This window comes from the organism of the source record quoted next, unplaced genomic scaffold, assembly GCF_019419815.1.
Source record: "Pyrus x bretschneideri cultivar Hongxiangsu unplaced genomic scaffold, Pyrus_bretschneideri_v1 Contig77, whole genome shotgun sequence".
Lineage (NCBI taxonomy): Eukaryota > Viridiplantae > Streptophyta > Magnoliopsida > Rosales > Rosaceae > Pyrus > Pyrus x bretschneideri.
Genome location: NW_025999817.1, coordinates 179,290 through 196,202, shown reverse-complemented (window position 1 = coordinate 196,202; position 16,913 = coordinate 179,290). Strand labels below are relative to the sequence as shown.

General features: G+C 36.4%; 2 protein-coding genes across 11 annotated transcripts; one reads left to right on the top strand and one right to left on the bottom strand.

Moving 5' to 3' along the window:
* Positions 1–3,940: 3,940 nt before the first annotated feature.
* On the top strand, positions 3,941–12,355 carry LOC103939385. Of its 10 annotated transcripts, XM_048575079.1 has the most exons (15): positions 3,942–4,092; positions 4,184–4,326; positions 5,189–5,314; positions 5,415–5,609; positions 6,465–6,590; positions 6,691–6,885; positions 7,743–7,868; positions 7,969–8,163; positions 9,024–9,149; positions 9,250–9,444; positions 10,304–10,429; positions 10,530–10,724; positions 10,820–10,908; positions 11,877–12,009; positions 12,092–12,355. In XM_048575079.1, the coding sequence occupies exons 1-15, from the start codon at positions 4,060–4,062 to the stop codon at positions 12,126–12,128; spliced, it is 2,040 nt and encodes a 679-aa protein (XP_048431036.1). In that variant the 5' UTR covers positions 3,942–4,059; the 3' UTR covers positions 12,129–12,355. The 10 variants fall into 10 exon arrangements, with proteins under 10 accessions (XP_048431045.1, XP_048431036.1, XP_048431035.1 ...); XM_048575078.1 differs by having other exon boundaries at positions 11,877–12,355; XM_048575082.1 differs by lacking the exon at positions 12,092–12,355 and having other exon boundaries at positions 11,860–12,019.
* Positions 12,356–12,863: 508 nt separating this feature from the next.
* On the bottom strand, positions 12,864–15,395 carry LOC103939386 (FAD-linked sulfhydryl oxidase ERV1). The gene is made up of 6 exons (XM_009349467.2): positions 15,020–15,395; positions 14,338–14,415; positions 13,804–13,851; positions 13,466–13,530; positions 13,202–13,279; positions 12,864–13,098 (listed from the first exon to the last, which is right to left on the bottom strand). The coding sequence occupies exons 1-6, from the start codon at positions 15,239–15,241 to the stop codon at positions 12,978–12,980; spliced, it is 612 nt and encodes a 203-aa protein (XP_009347742.2). The 5' UTR covers positions 15,242–15,395; the 3' UTR covers positions 12,864–12,977.
* Between the last annotated feature and the right edge of the window lie 1,518 nt (positions 15,396–16,913).

The following is a 16,913-nucleotide window of genomic DNA, read 5'->3' as shown; positions in this document are numbered from 1 at the left end:
ATTTCATGAATGTTGGATTCAATTCATTTAACTGTTTGATTGATAACTTGTTTGTGTATGTTTATTGAGAGTGCACGCTTAATGTTCATGCATGAATTTGACGCTAGAATATAAGTGAGTTTCACCTAATAGTTATGAACTTATATTCACAAGTAGTGGAGGTTGCTTATAAACAATCGCGTTAATTGAATTCCTGGCAAGAGTATCATGCTTTTCATAGTTACAAATGCCTTGTCGATGCTTATAATTTCCAAAGAACGTAATGATTCTAACTTGTATCTTTATCATGCTGTTCATATAGAGAACTTGTTAGGAATAATTTGTTTGCGATGCATATTCATCCAATTCAATGATTCTAGGGAAATTTGAAGGTTAATTTAAGCGGACCTAATTAACTTGGAGTGTCGAGTTCCATAATTCATCGAAAGACCAACTGAAAATCAAAGTGTATGCAAGTGTAACATGTGTGGAGAAGAACCTTCTAGCTAGCATTCATTCCATATTTCATCACATTCATATTTAAATTCTGCCTTAAATTTACAATCCGTGCATTTAATTTATTTTCGTCAAAACCTCAATCCCCCTTTATCTTAGTGTCTAATTTAGTTAGAAAGTGTCTTAATTTGTGTTTATAAGTGTTTTGTATTCTTTGAGTCTTTTGATTTGTTTTAGTATTTTATTGTTTAGTTTTACATTCTTTGAGTCTAGTTTAGTGTTTTTAACGTTTGTTTTACGTTTTTGAGTCAGTTTCCAAGTGATTTAGTAATCCCTCCTAATCCCCGGTCTAGAACGATCCCTACTTGCATCTTTACTACAATTGTCACAAGAGGGTTTTAATTTGTGTGCTTACTTAGTTCGCATCAGGATCCAGGGCCTTAGTTCTTAGGGTGGGAGTTCCAAACGTTCGAGTGCCCCATGATTTCGTCGGCGGAAGCAGAAGCTCTGGCGGTCACAGCGGATTCACTCAGGGGGCGTGTAGGAGGAGGACTTTGGTTTGCAGTTGGTATATATAGTAGGGAGAGTCAAAACCCTAGGCTTTCTCCCTAGGCTTCAGAAAGCACGGAGGTAATCTGGCCGGGTCAGAGCTTGCTTAAACAATCCGACCCGGACCTTGTAGAGAAATGGTATAGTAAGGGCTAGGGGTGGATTTTTTTGTCAAATTACCGTGCCAACCGAATTATCAACCGTACCATACATGATTTTGTGTCAATTGGCAATGGCACAGTACTGTACCAAACCAAAATTTTATGATATGGTATTGGTATTCGATATCATCATCACGGTATTACTATGCCATACACGATTTTGTGTCAATCAGCAATGGCACAGTACTGTACCAAACCAAAATTTTATGATATGGTATTGGTATTTGATTTGGTTTGTAATTTCTATTTGGATTGTAACCTTAATTTCCACCATGAATCTTGATGCATCATTTGATTTATTATGTGTGAATTGTGAATGATGAATGATATATGAATTTAGGCTATAATATATGAGATAAAGGTACAAAAAAAGTCTTGCCCTTAAATTGGGTTGGAAAAAAAAAAAATCAAATTTTGGCCCAAAAAGGTTGTACAAAACAAAGTGGCAATTAACATGTCAACCGAACTATTTGACATACCGAAAGTTTGGTATGGTAGTCGGTATGGAGGTTTTTGTATCATAACCATACCCTGAACCCACCTTTCGGTATAGTTACAAGTTTTAGCACGAAACTGAGGGATTTTTTCACTTTAGTCATTGAAAGATTTTTTTTTTTTTTTGTTAAGTTCAAACTGGTCATTAAAATCTTTAAAGAGTGTCAATTGAGATCAAGTAGTGACTTTCATTACAAAAGTAGACATAAGTAGTAATCACATGCAAGTGTAGGTATAGGCCAGCCATTAGGTCACTTATTTAAAAAATTGAAAACCCGTCGAAATCAAACCCATTGGTTAGATTTTTCTTCATTCTCAAATCAATATTTGCTTGGGAAGAACAGAAAATCGATTGATATAATTAGTTATTGATTATAACAATTGATAAGCTGCTCAAAATTGAACTAATTCATTGGGGTCTCCTAAATCACTCATATCTCTTCCTCCTTAACATGTATAATACGTTTTACATTGTCGGCTATTGATCGTCCGTTCTAAAATAATCTCGAATAGATAGTTTGATGAGGTGGGCAGCTTTGCCCTAAGTCATAGCCAACTCATACAACATCCATGAGCGCCAGGCATGCGATTGGAGAAAAGTTTAAGAGGAAATTGTAGTAATGGTTCCTCAACTTTATTTTCATGACCATTGGTCTCGCAACTCGTCAAAATGTGTAGTTATAGTCATTTTCCTTAATACCGTTAATGATTCTGTTAAAATCACTCACGTGCGGGGCACATGAGACTGATTGTAGCGGCAATTAAGGAAACATATTATTTCTCTTGGGTTGGAGTCGATCGAACGTAGCAAAGGGGGTTGGATAGGGTTTTGTGAGGAGGGTTATTTATGAGTTGTTTGAGTGTTCAATCCCTCCAAAACTGATAATACTCATTGCACTTGGGTTTGCAATCGGAAATTTGGGTGTTTTAAGGTTCGATTTCAAGGTTAGTTTAGTAGAGGACGATGGAGTTGTCGGATGTCATGAGGTGGATCGGAGATCCTCTGAAATATTGTAAGGTTTTCCGGAAAATTTGAACCTTTTATAATTGTTATTCTATATGGGTGTTTTTGAGGAGAAGATGTACCTTTTATTAGTTGATTTCTTCATCTTTGTCATGCTTTCTTTTGAGATTCTTTTGTATGCAACTTTTGTTGATATTATAGTGTTTGTGGTCCTCATTGGCAATGGCTTCCAAATTATTCATGTTGCTCTCGGGTTTAGTGAACTGCCTTATCCTCCATGCGTTCTCCTCTATACCAATGTTGTAAAGCCTTCTTCATTCTCCTCTATACTAGTGCAGTAAATCTCTTCCACACCACATCGTCCATAATCGATTTGAAATTGAGTTTATGTGGTTGTTTTTCTTCATTAAAAGTTGATTACTACAATACATGGGATTTTGAGAATTGGGCGTGGAGGAAGTTTCAATTGGGGATGGGTATCAACTTCAACCTGGGAAATAATATGTTTCCTTAATTGCCCCTACAGTCAATCTCATGTGCCACACACGTGACTGAATTTAATGGATTTATTGACGGTGTTAAGGAAAATGACCATAGTTGCACTTTTTGATGAGTTGAAGGACCAATGGTCATGAAAATATAGTTGAATGACCATTGCTCCAATTGAATTAAAATTAAGGGACTATTTCTACAATTTCCTCAAAAGTTTAATGGTTTATGCAGCTCCAAACATAAAAGTGCTCACCTAATACTCTATCCTACTTTATCATGCTCACTTGACCCATTTTTTCTCTCACCCTCCCCTCACAACCCTCTTAATCTAGTTCCCCTATGAAGGACCTTCTAGTGATCGGGGTATCAACGTATGTAGCAAAATCCACTATTTTCCTCATTAGACTTTTTAGCCAAAATAGTTCCTGTGATTTGCATAATTCATCACTTTGGTCCCTAAGATTTGAAATCAATAGAGGTGGTCCCTGGGTTTGTCTATTATCAATCATTTTGGTTCTTCCATGAAAAATTATGTTAAATAAGGAGCAAAATGAAAAACATACCCTCAATTTAATGAACAATGGACCAAATGATTTGATAAAAAATGAGGGTATTTTTGTCATTTTAGCCTTATTTAATGAAGATTTTTCATGAAAGGACCAAAATAATTGATGATGTACAAACTCATAGATTACTTCTATCAATTTCAAATCATAAGAACTAAAGTGAGAAGTTATACAAATTTCAGAAACCATTTTAACTAAACGATCTCCTCATTACATATACTTAAAAAGAGTTTAAGGACAAACTTGAGCCGAAAAGTATATTTGGAGGACTAAATATAAAAAGACGAAAAGATATTGTAAAAGTTCAAGGGCGAATCTGTAATTAACCCAAGCTAAATAAATGGTTGCTTGAAAACAAAGGCGAATCTGTTCACTGAGAAACTCTTCAGCGTTCATCATGGCAGCCCAAGCTCGTTCTCCTTGTGCTCAGGTAAAATCTATCACTTTACGCTTTGTGTGAACTCGAAATCTTGATTCTTTTGAAATTTGAAACAAAGGGTTTCAGTCATTTATGTGATCAGGAGGACCCATTTCTAGAAAATGAGGAAGAATTGTTTTATGGAGCTGAATCGGGTTGGGTCGAAGCCCGAACATCATGCGATCACCTTGCTTCCCTGTCCTCTAATCTCGATCACATTCCCACTCTTGATACCGCCTGCAACAGGTTCACATTTTTTTCTTCTCTGAGATTTTATCTTTTTTTTTTTTAATTGTTTGTTGATTGATTTGTGCCAAGTTTACCCAGTTCTTAATTCAGCTTTTGATCACTTAATATTTTCACTTAAGAGCATATACTCTTGCACCCGAAGTCCCGAGTTCGATCCCCCTTGGCTGCTAGCTTGGTAAGATATGCAAAAATAAGATAAAAACTAAAAAATTCTTACCCACAAGGAATCTTACATTCTTTTTTCGGTTTGCAAGGGGGAATTGCATCCTTATTCGTAGCTAATTGTTGAAAGTGTGCTGATCGAGGTGCCTCGTCTACAACATGAGGGTGTACTAGTTTAAATGAACTGTAGTATCTTCCTTAGAGGCGACAGAAATCATAACATCTTATAATTTACGATCAATTCACTCAATATTTCCTTTTTTAGAGGACAAACTCCCACATTTAAATTATGTATCAGATGTACTAATACCCTACGCTCTATCCGTAGAGTACATTGAATGTACTTTGGGTACTTCATAGAAGACCATATCACCAATTTGAACTTTTGTACCATCGTTGTTTAGTTGTAATAGGGATAGAAAGCAAACTTGGCCAAGTTCGAAGGCGATCATTCTTTTCTTAACTTAGTGTGTTTTGCCTGTTTATTCCAAAATGCCATTGATAAAAAGAGAACTTCAAACGAAAGAAAATTTCAAAGTTTTGTCATTGAATAAAAGCTTCAAATAGTTGAATTACAAAGATCTGTTGCATGCTTCTGTTGATTCTTTATGCTTTACATTGATAAAAGTCCAAGCTCATGATTCCCGAATCATACCCAACGCCTTTAATCTGGGGAACAATTTTTGTATTATACTAGATGCCAGCACCCCAATAAGAACTGGTTATGTTTGCACTGTAAGGTTGTCCTCTGCGGCCGCTACGTGAACAAGCACATGCTTCAGCATTATGAGCGGACAAATCATTGTCTTGCTCTCAGCTATAGGTACAATTAACAATGCTTTCTACTAAGGCATCCACAAGTATTTTTCTTGACTTCTATAGCGTGATTTTTACAAAGCTTCCTCGGTTTACATTTCGTGCAGTGACTTATCCGTCTGGTGTTATTCCTGTCATGCATATTTAGATGCTCAGCTGATTGCACAACTGCGGCCTGTATATGAAAGTGCCTACATGCTAAAATTTGGCAAGGCCCCACCAGCTCGAACATCATGCAATCACCTTGCTTCCCTGTCCTCCGATCTCGCTCACATTCCCACTCCTGACACTGCCTGCAACAGGTTCCTATTTTTTTCTTCTCTGAGATTTGATCTTTTTTTTTTTTTTTAATTGTTTGTTGATTGATTTGTGCCAAGTTTACCCAGTTCTTAATTCAGCTTTTGATCACTTAATATTTTTACTTAAGAATACTCTTGCACCTGAAATCCCGAGTTTGATCCCCCTTGGCTGCTAGCTTGGTAAGATATGCAAAAATAAGATAAAAGCTATAAAATTCTTACCCACATGGAATCTTACATTCTTTTTTCGGTTAGCAAGGGGGAATTACATCCTTATTCGTAGCTAATTGTTGAAAGTGTGCTGATCGAGGTGCCTCGTCTACAACGTGAGGGTGTACTAGTTTAAATGAACTGTAGTATCTTCCTTAGAGGCGACAGAAATTGTAAAATCTGATAATTTACGATCAATTAATTCAATATTTCCTTTTTTAGAGGACAAATTCCCACATTTAAATTATGTATCAGATGTACTAATACCCTACTCTCTGTAGAGTACATTGAATGTACTGTGTACTTCATAGAGGACCATATCACCAATTTGAACTTTTGTACCATAGTTGCTTAGTTGTAATAGGGATAGAAAGGAAACCCGGCCTAGTTCGAAGGATATCGTTCTTTTCTTAACTTAGTGTGTTTCGCCTGTTTATTCCAAAATGCCATTGATAAAAAGAGGACTTCAAAGGAAAGATAATTTCAAAGTTTTGTTATTGAATAAAAGCTTCAAATAGTTGAATTACAAAGATCTGTTGCATGCTTTTGTTGATTCTTTATGCTTTACATTGATAAAAGTCCAAGCTCCTGATTCCCGAATCATACCTAACGCCTTTAATCCGGGGAACAATTTTCGTATTGTACTAGATGCCAGCACCCCAATAAGAACTGGTTATGTTTGCGCTGTAAGGTCGTCCTCTGCGGCCGCTACGTGAACAAGCACATGCTTCAGCATTATGAGCGGACAAATCATTGTCTTGCTCTCAACTATAGGTACAATTAACAATGCTTTCTACTGAGGCATCCACAAGTATTTTTCTTTATTTCTATAGTGTGATTTTTACGAAGCTGCCTTGGTTTACATTTCGTGCAGTGACCTATCCGTCTGGTGTTATTCCTGTCATGCATATTTAGATGCTCAGCTGATCGCACAACTGTGGCCTGTATATGAAACTGCCTACATCCTGAAATTTGGCCAGGCCCCACCAGCCCGAACATCATGCGATCACCTTGCTTCTCTGTCCTCTGATCTCGCTCACATTCCCACTCCTGATACTGCCTGCAACAGGTTCCTATTTTTTTCTTCTCTGAGATTTGATCTTTTTTTTTTAATTGTTTGTTGATTGATTTGTACCAAGTTTACCCAGTTCTTAATTCAGCTTTTGATCACTTAATATTTTTACTTAAGAGCATTTACTCTTGCACCCAATGTCCTGAGTTTGATCCCCCTTGGCTGCTAGCTTGGTAAGATATGCAAAAATAAGATAAAAACTATAACATTCTTACCCACAAGGAATCTACATTCTTTTTTCGGTTAGCAAAGGGGAATAGCATCCTTATTCGTAGCTAATTGTTGAAAGTGTGCTGATCGAGGTGCCTTGTGTAGAACATGAGGGTGTTCTAGTTTAAATGAACTATATTAGCTTCCTTAGAGGTGACAGAAATCATAAAAGCTTATAATTTACTTTTAATTAATTCAATATTTCCTTTTTTAGAGGACAAATTCCCACATTTAAATTATGTATCAGATGTAATAATACCCTACCTTCTATTTGTAGAGTACATTGAATGTACTTTGTGTACTTCATAGAAGACCATATGACCAATTTGAACTTTTGTACCATAGTTGCTTAGTTGTAATAGGGATAGAAAGCAAACTCGGCCTAGTTCAAAGGCGATCATTCTTTTCTTAACTTAGTTTGTTTTGCCTGTTTATTCCAAAATGCCATTGATAAAAAGGACTTCAAAGGAAAGAAAATTTCAAAGTTTTGTCATTGAATAAAAGCTTCAAATAGTTGAATTACAAAGATCTGTTGCATGCTTCTGTTGATTCTTTATGCTTCACATTGATAAAAGTTCAAGCTCATGATTCCCGAATCATACCTAATGCCTTTAATCTGGGGAACAATTTTCGTATTATACTAGATGCCAGCACCCCAATAAGAATTGGTTATGTTTGCGCTGTAAGGTCGTCCTCTGTGGCCGTTACGTGAACAAGCACATGCTTCAGCATTATGAGCGGACAAATCATTGTCTTGCTCTCAGCTATAGGTAAAATTAACAATGCTTTCTACTATGGCATCCACAAGTCTTTTTCTTTACTTCTATTGTGTGATTTTTACAAAGCTGTCTCGGTTTACATTTCGTGCAGTGACCTATCCATCTGGTGTTATTCCTGTCATGCATATTTAGATGCTCAGCTGATCACACAACTGCGGCCTGTATATGAAACTACGTACATCCTGAAATTTGGCAAGGCCCCACCAGCCCTAACATCATGCGATCACCTTGCTTCCCTGTCCTCTGATCTTGCTCACATTCCCACGCCTGATACTGCCTGCAACAGGTTCCTATTTTTTTCTTCTCTGAGATTTGATTTTTTTTTTTTTTTTCAATTGTTTGTTGATTGATTTGTGCCAAGGTTACCCAGTTCTTAATTCAGCTTTTGATCACTTAATATTTTTACTTAAGAGCATATACTCTTGCACCCAAAGTCGCGAGTTCGATCCCCCATGGCTGCTAGCTCGGTAAGATATGCAAAAATAAGATAAAAACTAAAATATTCTTACCCACAAGGAATCATACATTCTTTTTTCAGTTAGCAAGGGGGAATTGCATCCTTATTCGTAGCTAATTGTTGAAAGTGTGCTGATTGAGGTGCCTTGTCTACAACGTGTGGGTCTACTAGTTTAAATGAACTGTAGTACCTTCCTTTGAGGCGACAGAAATCATAAAATCTTATAATTTACGATCAAGTAATTCAATATTTCCTTTTTTAGAGGACAAATTCCCACATTTAAATTATGTATCAGATGTACTAATACCCTACTCTCTGTAGAGTACATTGAATGTACTTTGTGTACTTAATAGAAGACCATATGACCAATTTGAACTTTTGTACCATAGTTGCTTAGTTGTAATAGGGATAGAAAGGAAACTCAGCCTAGTTCAAAGGCGATCATTCTTTTCTTAACTTAGTGTGTTTTGCCTGTTTATTCCAACATGCCATTGATAAAAAGAGAACTTCAAACGAAAGAAAATTTCAAAGTTTTGTCATTGAATAAAAGGTTCAATTAGTTGAATTGCCAAGATCTGTTGCATGCTTCTGTTGATTCTTTATGCTTTACATTGATAAAAGTCCAAGCTTCTGATTCCTGAATCATTCCTAACCCTTTAATCTGGGGAACAATTTTCGTATTATACTAGATGCCAGCACCCCAGTAAGAACTGGCTATGTTTGCGCTGTAAGGTCGTCCTCTGCGGCCGCTACGTGAACAAGCACATGCTTCAGCATTATGAGCGGACAAATCATTGTCTTGCTCTCAGCTATAGGTACAATTAACAATGCTTTCTACTATGGCATCCACAAGTATTTTTCTTTACTTCTATCATGTGATTTTTACAAAGCTTCCTCGGTTTACATTTCGTGCAGTGACCTATCCGTCTGGTGTTATTCCTGTCATGCGTATTTAGATGCTCAGCTGATCGCACAACTGCGGCCTGTATATGAAAGTGCCTACATCCTGAAATTTGGCAAGGCCCCACCAGCCCGAACATCATGCGATCACCTTGCTTCCCTGTCCTCTGATCTTGCTCACATTCCCACTCCTGATACTGCCTGCAACAGGTTCCTATTTTTTTTCTTCTCTGAGATTTGATGTTTTGTTTTAATTGTTTGTTGATTGATTTGTGCGAAGTTTACCCAGTTCTTAATTCAGCTTTTGATCACCTAATATTTTTACTTAAGAGCATATACTCTTGCACCCGAAGTCCCGAGTTCGATCCCCCTTCGCCGCTAGCTTGGTAAGATATGCAAAAATTAGATAAAAACTATAAAATTCTTACCCACAAGGAATCTTACATTCTTTTTTCGGTTAGCAAGGGGGAATTGCATCCTTATTCGTAGCTAATTGTTGAAAGTGTGCTGATTGAGGTGCCTCGTCTACAACGTGAGGGTGTTCCAGTTTAAATGAACTATAGTATCTTCCTTAGAGGTGACAGAAATCGTAAAATCTTATAATTTACCTTCAATTAATTCAATATTTCCTTTTTTAGAGGACAAATTCCCACATTTAAATTATGTATCAGATGTACTAATACCCTACCTTTTATCCGTAGAGTACATTGAATGTACTTTGTGTACTTCATAGAAGACCATATGACCAATTTGAACTTTTTACCATAGTTGCTTAGTTGTAACAGGGATAGAAAGCAAACCCGGCGTAGTTCGAAGGCGATCATTCTTTTCTTAACTTAGTGTGTTTTGCCTGTTTATTCCAAAATGCCATTGATAAAAAGAGGACTTCAAAGGAAAGATAATTTCAAAGTTTTGTCATTGAATAAAAGCTTCAAATAGTTGAATTACAAAGATCTGTTGCATGCTTCTGTTGATTCTTTATGCTTTACATTGATAAAAGTCCAAGCTCATGATTCCCGAATCATACCTAACGCCTTTAATCTGGGGAACAATTTTTGTATTATACTAGATGCCAGCACCCCAATAAGAACTGGTTATGTTTGCACTGTAAGGTTGTCCTCTGCGGCCGCTATGTGAACAAGCACATGCTTCAGCATCATGAGCGGACAAATCATTGTCTTGCTCTCAGCTATAGGTACAATTAACAATGCTTTCTACTAAGGCATCCACAAGTATTTTTCTTGACTTCTATAGCGTGATTTTTACAAAGCTGCCTCGGTTTACATTTCGTGCAGTGACCTATCCGTTTGGTGTTATTCCTGTCATTCATATTTAGATGCTCAGCTGATCGCACAACTGCGGCCTGTATATGAAAGTGCCTACATCCTGAAATTTGGCAAGGCCCCACCAGCCCGAACTTCATGTGATCACCTTGCTTCCCTGTCCACTGATCTCGCTCACATTCCCACTCCTTTTACTGCCTGCAACAGGTTCCTATTTTTTTCTTCTCTGAGATTTGATCTTTTTTGTTTTAATTGTTTGTTGATTGATTTGTGAAACTGCCTACATCCTGAAATTTGGCAAGGCCCCACCATTCCGAACATCGTACGATCACCTTGCTTCCCTGTCGTCTGATCTCGCTCACATTCCCACTCCTGATACTGCTTGCAACAGGTTCCTATTTTTTTCTTCTCAGAGATTTGATCTTTTTTAAATTGTTTGTTGTTTGATTTGTGCCAAGTTTGCCCGGTTCTTAATTCCGCTTTTGATCACTTAATATTTATACTTAATAGCATATACTCTTGCACCTGAAGTCCTGGGTCAATCCCACTTTGCTGCTAGCTTGGTCAAGGTGTTTACTTTTTCTCAAAAAATTTCATAACCCATCCTTGAGGGTTTGCATTCTCAATTTATATGCTGTTTCTGAAGCATATCAATGGATGCTACAGTTGATTGCCCTAAGATTTGCAAAAGTAGGATAAAAACTATAAAATTCTTACCCAAAAGGAATCTTACATTCTTTTTTTTGGGTTAGCAAGGGGGAATTGCATCCGTATTTGTAGCTAATTGTTGAAAATGTGATGATCGAGGTGCCTCTTCTACAGCATGATGGTGTACTAGTTTAAATGAACTGTAGTATCTTCCTTAGAGGCAACAGTAATCATAAAATCTTATAATTTAAGATCAATTCATTCAATATTTCCTTTTTTATAGGATAAATTCCCACATTTAAATTATATATCAGATGTACTAGTACCCTACCCTCTATACATAGAGTACATTGAATGTACTTTGTGTACTTCATAGAAGACCATGTCACCAATTTGAACTTTTGTACCATCGTGCTTGGTTGTAATATGGATAGAAAGGAAACTCGGCCTAGTTTGAAGGTGATCATTCTTTTCTTAACTTAGTGTGCTTTGCCTGTTTATTCCAAGTGCCATTGATAAAAAGAGAACTTCAAACGAAAGAAAATTTCAAAGTTTTGTCATTGAATAAAATCTTGAAATAGTTGAATTGCGAAGATGTGTAGCATGCTTCTGTTGATTCTTTATGCTTTACATTAATAAAAGTCCAAGCGCCTGATTCCTGAATCATACCTAACGTCTTTAATCTGGGGAACAGTTTTCGTATTATACTAGATGCCAGCACCCCAATGAGAACTGGTTATGTTTGTGCTGTAACTTGTAAGGACGTCCTCTGCAGCCGCTACTTGAACAAGCACATGCTTCAGCATTATCAGCGGGCAAATCATTGTCTTGCTATCAGCTATAGGTACAATTACCAATACTTGCCAAGGTTTACATTTCGTGCAGTGACCTATCCTTCTGGTGTTTTTCCTGTGTTGCATATTTGGATGCTCAACTGATCCCATAACTGCGGGCTGTATATGAAACTGCCTACATTCTGAAATTTGGCGGGGCCCCATCATTCCGTACGGTTTAATAGCCAACATGGGACATAATCTGAGGGTTTAGATCTGGAAGTCAAATTGTCACACTACTCTTCTGGGAGCTTTTTTTTTTGTCTGTCGTTACGTTATTTTTCGAACTAGCAGATGGTCTCGGATGAGGTGTTTTTAAAAAGATATGTTCTTATCAAATGTTTATTACTGCCGTGATGACCATGAACAAGGCTCATAATTTTGACCGATTTGTGAAAAGTTCATGAGGACGTTCGCTATATCAAACCGACACATCTCGACCCAATTAGCCTTCCAGCTAAGGGTGGAAATGTGCTGGCCATCACTAAATCAACGGCAAAATTCAACCATAGAGGTGATGAAATAATATCAACTTAATGACGAAGACATAAGCAAGGAAACTGTGATGTGAAATATTTTGAACCGAAAGATTCATTTGTTATTTATTTAATCTATCATCTAAGTTCCCTGCACAACCTCCCCACTGGGGTACAATCTAAAACCAAGTTTCATTTTTATGAGATGTCACATCCATGAGAGCATAGCTACAAAAACCGCAAAGTATGCGTTGTGCTATTTATAATCAGCTGTAAGGACATGTAGCGAGGTCAAGTTGGATTAATCTCACTTTGTTGGATTCTTTGTGCATAGCTAGATAATAGCATGACAATGTTTGCTTAAAATAAAAGGATTTAAAAGATGTAAATGGTCCTATAAATATGAAATTTATCTGCAACTCATGAAATTCCTTATACGGAAGTTGATTACAATCAGTGATTTGTGCAATAATACCATCAACTCGAATCATTCAACAAAGTACTTAAAATGCATTGTCGCCAAAATCTCCGGTAATTCCTAGTAGATCGCAAGCACGCTGTTCACACTCTAACTTGCCCCAGCGTGCATCAACGCGTTCACAGGGGAAAACCGGTTTGTTAAGGCTGCATCAACTCCGCATATTAGATCTCAAAAGAATATAATTTGCTAGAACATAAACATAATCCGGTTTCTGGGATTACAAACCAGAACAGTTACAGAACTTACCTTCTATTAACTGTATTATGCACATGACACAGCCATTGGGAGAACTCAGCATGCGATCCAGCCTGTACAGGATTTGATCTGCCAAACACGTATACATCTATAAGTTCACAATTATACTAGAGGGGCATCGTTCGACTGCAGCATTTGAATCGCATTTAATTATTTAATAGCGAATGACCCTATGACGTAGTTGAGAACTACTACGAGGAACTAGATTAAAACTAAAATGATGAGCAAAGTTGAAACGAAGATGAAATTGTGAACCTCAGAATTTCTTGAAAGTGATCTGCACATTCCTTGCAGGGGTACATCCGTGATAATATCGACATCTGCATGGTAAACGCCATCAAAATGAGTTGGCCCGAGTGCCTAATCTAGTTCTTCTACATTGTGTAATATCACTTTCAGAACTAAACATTCCCGTGTATTACGAGAAATCGTCTGCAAAAATATATAAAGAAATTTCCTTTTGTTTTTCTCTGCATAACTCACTTAAAATTCTGATGAGACTCCATCCAAAAGAAATAAGAATGTAAGAGTGCGTAAAATTTTCTGTGTATATTTATATGGAGAGAGAGAGAGAGAGAGAGAGAGTAGCATACCAGTTCCTTTACATCCTTCTTCTGTTGCCTTGTCGGTTTATCTGGATACTGAAAATTTCGAAAAAGTCTTAACGAAGTTAATCTACATTAAACAACTAATAACTAAATATCATTTTGGGAGTTGCAATGCCATGCACAAAAAGGAAGAGACTCAGAGAATGGCAGAGGCAAATAGAGCTTTTGCACATTTTCGTTAATCCATGAACAAGATCTATATAGACACAGACCCATGGATCCATACATCTCGATCGGAAAAGAATCAATAGAAAAGAAAGAATTGGAATTGATTGATATATTTCTCAAAACAAACGAAAAGGGAACGAAAGACGAAACATAAATCGTGGATCAACTAATTGTTTAAGAAGTGTTGTGATCAAGTGCAGAAGAAGCAGTGTACAATGGTAATTTTCTAGCAATCTGTTTTTTTTAGCAAGTACTGAGACTAGGTACCTAGCCCAGATGAGAGTAATCACACATACAATACTAAACAAATTTACAACACGTTGGATAATTACTACAAACTATTTCCTTTACCTGAGCAGCAAGAGTGTGAAGAAACGTCCAAGTGGATCTTCCGAGTTCTTCTTTAGTCAAAGGAGAAACCGATTTTCCCTGAATATAAGGAATCGATTCAGATTTACCAACAATTCAATTTCGTTTTGAAATCCTAAATAACTTTTGACTGAATAATATGGCTTGAAAACGTCATGGAAGCTAACTATGGACTGCAAGACGTGAAAGAGGAGTCACAATATAGGTGGCCTTCTCAGAAGCTGAACCCTAAACCCAACCTGCATACATTCCCCAAAAAAACCACACCATCTTTCCCTTTATCTATAGAATTAATGATGATAATAACAAGAAAACGATTCAACCCGGTCAGCGATTAAGCTGTCCTAAGTTGCTGCAACCACAAAACCTCACCCGAACTCTACATTTACGTACACAATCCACCGAACAAAAGCGCCAGATAAAAATCATATTTCAATAGGATTCACTCTATGCGAATTAGAGAAGAAGCCACATGCATTGATATTTGTATTTGATACATACAAATCCGCATCAGACTCTCGTTGAGGACTTTTATCGAATACTTTTCGTACTACCCATATCTCTAGCACATAAGATAAACATGGATGTCCAATAAAGGCTGCAACTTTAAGAGCAAAAACACTGCAAATCAGTGAGTTTAAAGATTATAGACGAGCAATAGTACCATTTTCGTGCTGAGGATATCTTTAGGCTGGGATTGGGTGGAGCCATTGTCTGATGAGCCTGCCACTTTGGAGGAGGAAGAGAGGATGCGTTTTTGGGCGGTGGGTGATGGCTCGAGAGACTGGGCGATGAGATTCGAGAGTTGGGTTTGAATCGAATTGGAGACTTTTGCAAAAGTTTGAAAGAGGGCGTGGAATGGATGCTCCGACATCTTCATACACATCGACAGGGGGAATATGTGGCGGGAAATAAGGTTGCTCTCATTGTTTCTAGGGTTTGTGATGACGGCTCTCTCTACGTATGTTTTCAATTTTTTTGGTAAGTTCTTTTTTTATTTTTTGTGAACCTTAATTTTCTTCTTAATTTATGCGAAACTGTATGGTAAGTGTTGAAAACATTGGCATTGTTTTGAATGCACACACAGATTTATCAATGTTCACAAATGTGATGTAGACTTTGGAAACAAAAGGATCTTATTTTCAAAGTTATGTGATGTAAATTTTAAAATGTAATAATACGAGTTACTCTATAAATAGAACACTCGACGGAGGCTAGAAACTTTGGTGGGTCAATTTTTCGAGCACATCAATACATGAAGTGTCCTAAAGCAAGAAGGAGTTCATGACGATACTTCCTTTTGAAGGCGTCCCAACAATCAGCCACAAAAAAAAAAAAAAAACAAAAAAACAAAAAAAAAAGCCTCTTGCCTCAATCCATCCTGCAACAAACTTGCCGAAGCACAAATTATTAACAAATGATGACTGTTGCTAGACTATTGGTTACAATTAATGAAGAAAAAAAAAATCTTAAGATATTAATCACAACTAATTAATTACTATTACTTCTAAACTTAAAAAAAAAAAAGTTTAACCACTTGCTAAGGAATTCAATGTCTAATAAGATTATTATTTTATTGTCATTTAATAATATGGTCTAGTGATATTTTTCTCTATTTGTAAGTGAGAGATTTTAAGTTCGATTTTCGCCAAAGGCTAATTTGAACTATAGACCATTGTAAGGCATAGTCCACTCACTCACTTTTAATGTAAATAATACCGTTTGTTAAAAAAAAAAATATTTACTACATTAGTTAATTAGCTCCAATAAGATTTGGAATCGTTACTTGCATATATAATCAAACCATATTTGATAAGTATTGACAGTTGAATAGTTGTAATCACTGCCAATAATCTTTTGGATAGTCTTTGTTCTTTCTTTCGTTTTATTTTTATTTTTTTATTTATCCCTATCACCTTCCCAAGTCCATACTCAAACTCACTATATTATTGCCAATTTAGTCCCTAAATTATCATCTAAGTGAAACTTAGGTCTCTAAATTATTTTTTTTTAGAAAAATTTGTCCTTGAATTATAAAAATCTGCCAATTACATCCCTAATATTAGGATCGAAGCTACCATATTTTATTTTTTGTCAATTTAAGTCACGTTACGTATATATGACATACATTAGAGGGTATTTGATAATTTTTCATAAAGAAATAGTGTGTAGTGTTAACTTTGGAGGGTTAATTATAAGTTAGATTAGCAACCTATCTGAAATGTTAAGGGCTTATAGGCGAGAAAATGACGGTATTACACTTTAAAGTGTGTCAAATGACTTAAATTGACAAAAAATTGGATAAAATAGATTTGAGTATAATAATAGGGATGATATTAGCAATTTTTAATGAATTTAGGGACTTATTTTACAGAAAATATAATTCAGGGACCTAATTTTTACTGAGGTGATAGTTCGGAGACTAAATTGGTACTTCACCCTATATTATAGTATAAACCTTTTGTTTTTGTTGACTGAAGGATCTTGACACAATCATATTCAAAGACTCATGAATCCACTCCAATTGAAGTTACTATGAAATTCTTTCATTTCATCGT

What these genes read in the sequence shown, in the direction of transcription:
- LOC103939386 (XM_009349467.2), bottom strand. Translation starts at nt 15,241, where the DNA reads ATGTGTATGAAGATGTCGGAGCATCCATTCCACGCCCTCTTTCAAACT. An exon ending in TTCACACTCTTGCTGCTCAG is followed by an intron (nt 13,852 to 14,337) that starts GTAAAGGAAATA and finishes CGAAATTTTCAG; the next exon opens with TATCCAGATAAACCGACAAG. An exon ending in AGAAGGATGTAAAGGAACTG is followed by an intron (nt 13,531 to 13,803) that starts GTATGCTACTCT and finishes TTTACCATGCAG; the next exon opens with ATGTCGATATTATCACGGAT.
- LOC103939385 (XM_048575078.1), top strand. Translation starts at nt 4,060, where the DNA reads ATGGCAGCCCAAGCTCGTTCTCCTTGTGCTCAG. An exon ending in CCTGATACTGCCTGCAACAG is followed by an intron (nt 6,886 to 7,742) that starts GTTCCTATTTTT and finishes GTATTATACTAG; the next exon opens with ATGCCAGCACCCCAATAAGA. An exon ending in CCTGATACTGCCTGCAACAG is followed by an intron (nt 8,164 to 9,023) that starts GTTCCTATTTTT and finishes GTATTATACTAG; the next exon opens with ATGCCAGCACCCCAGTAAGA.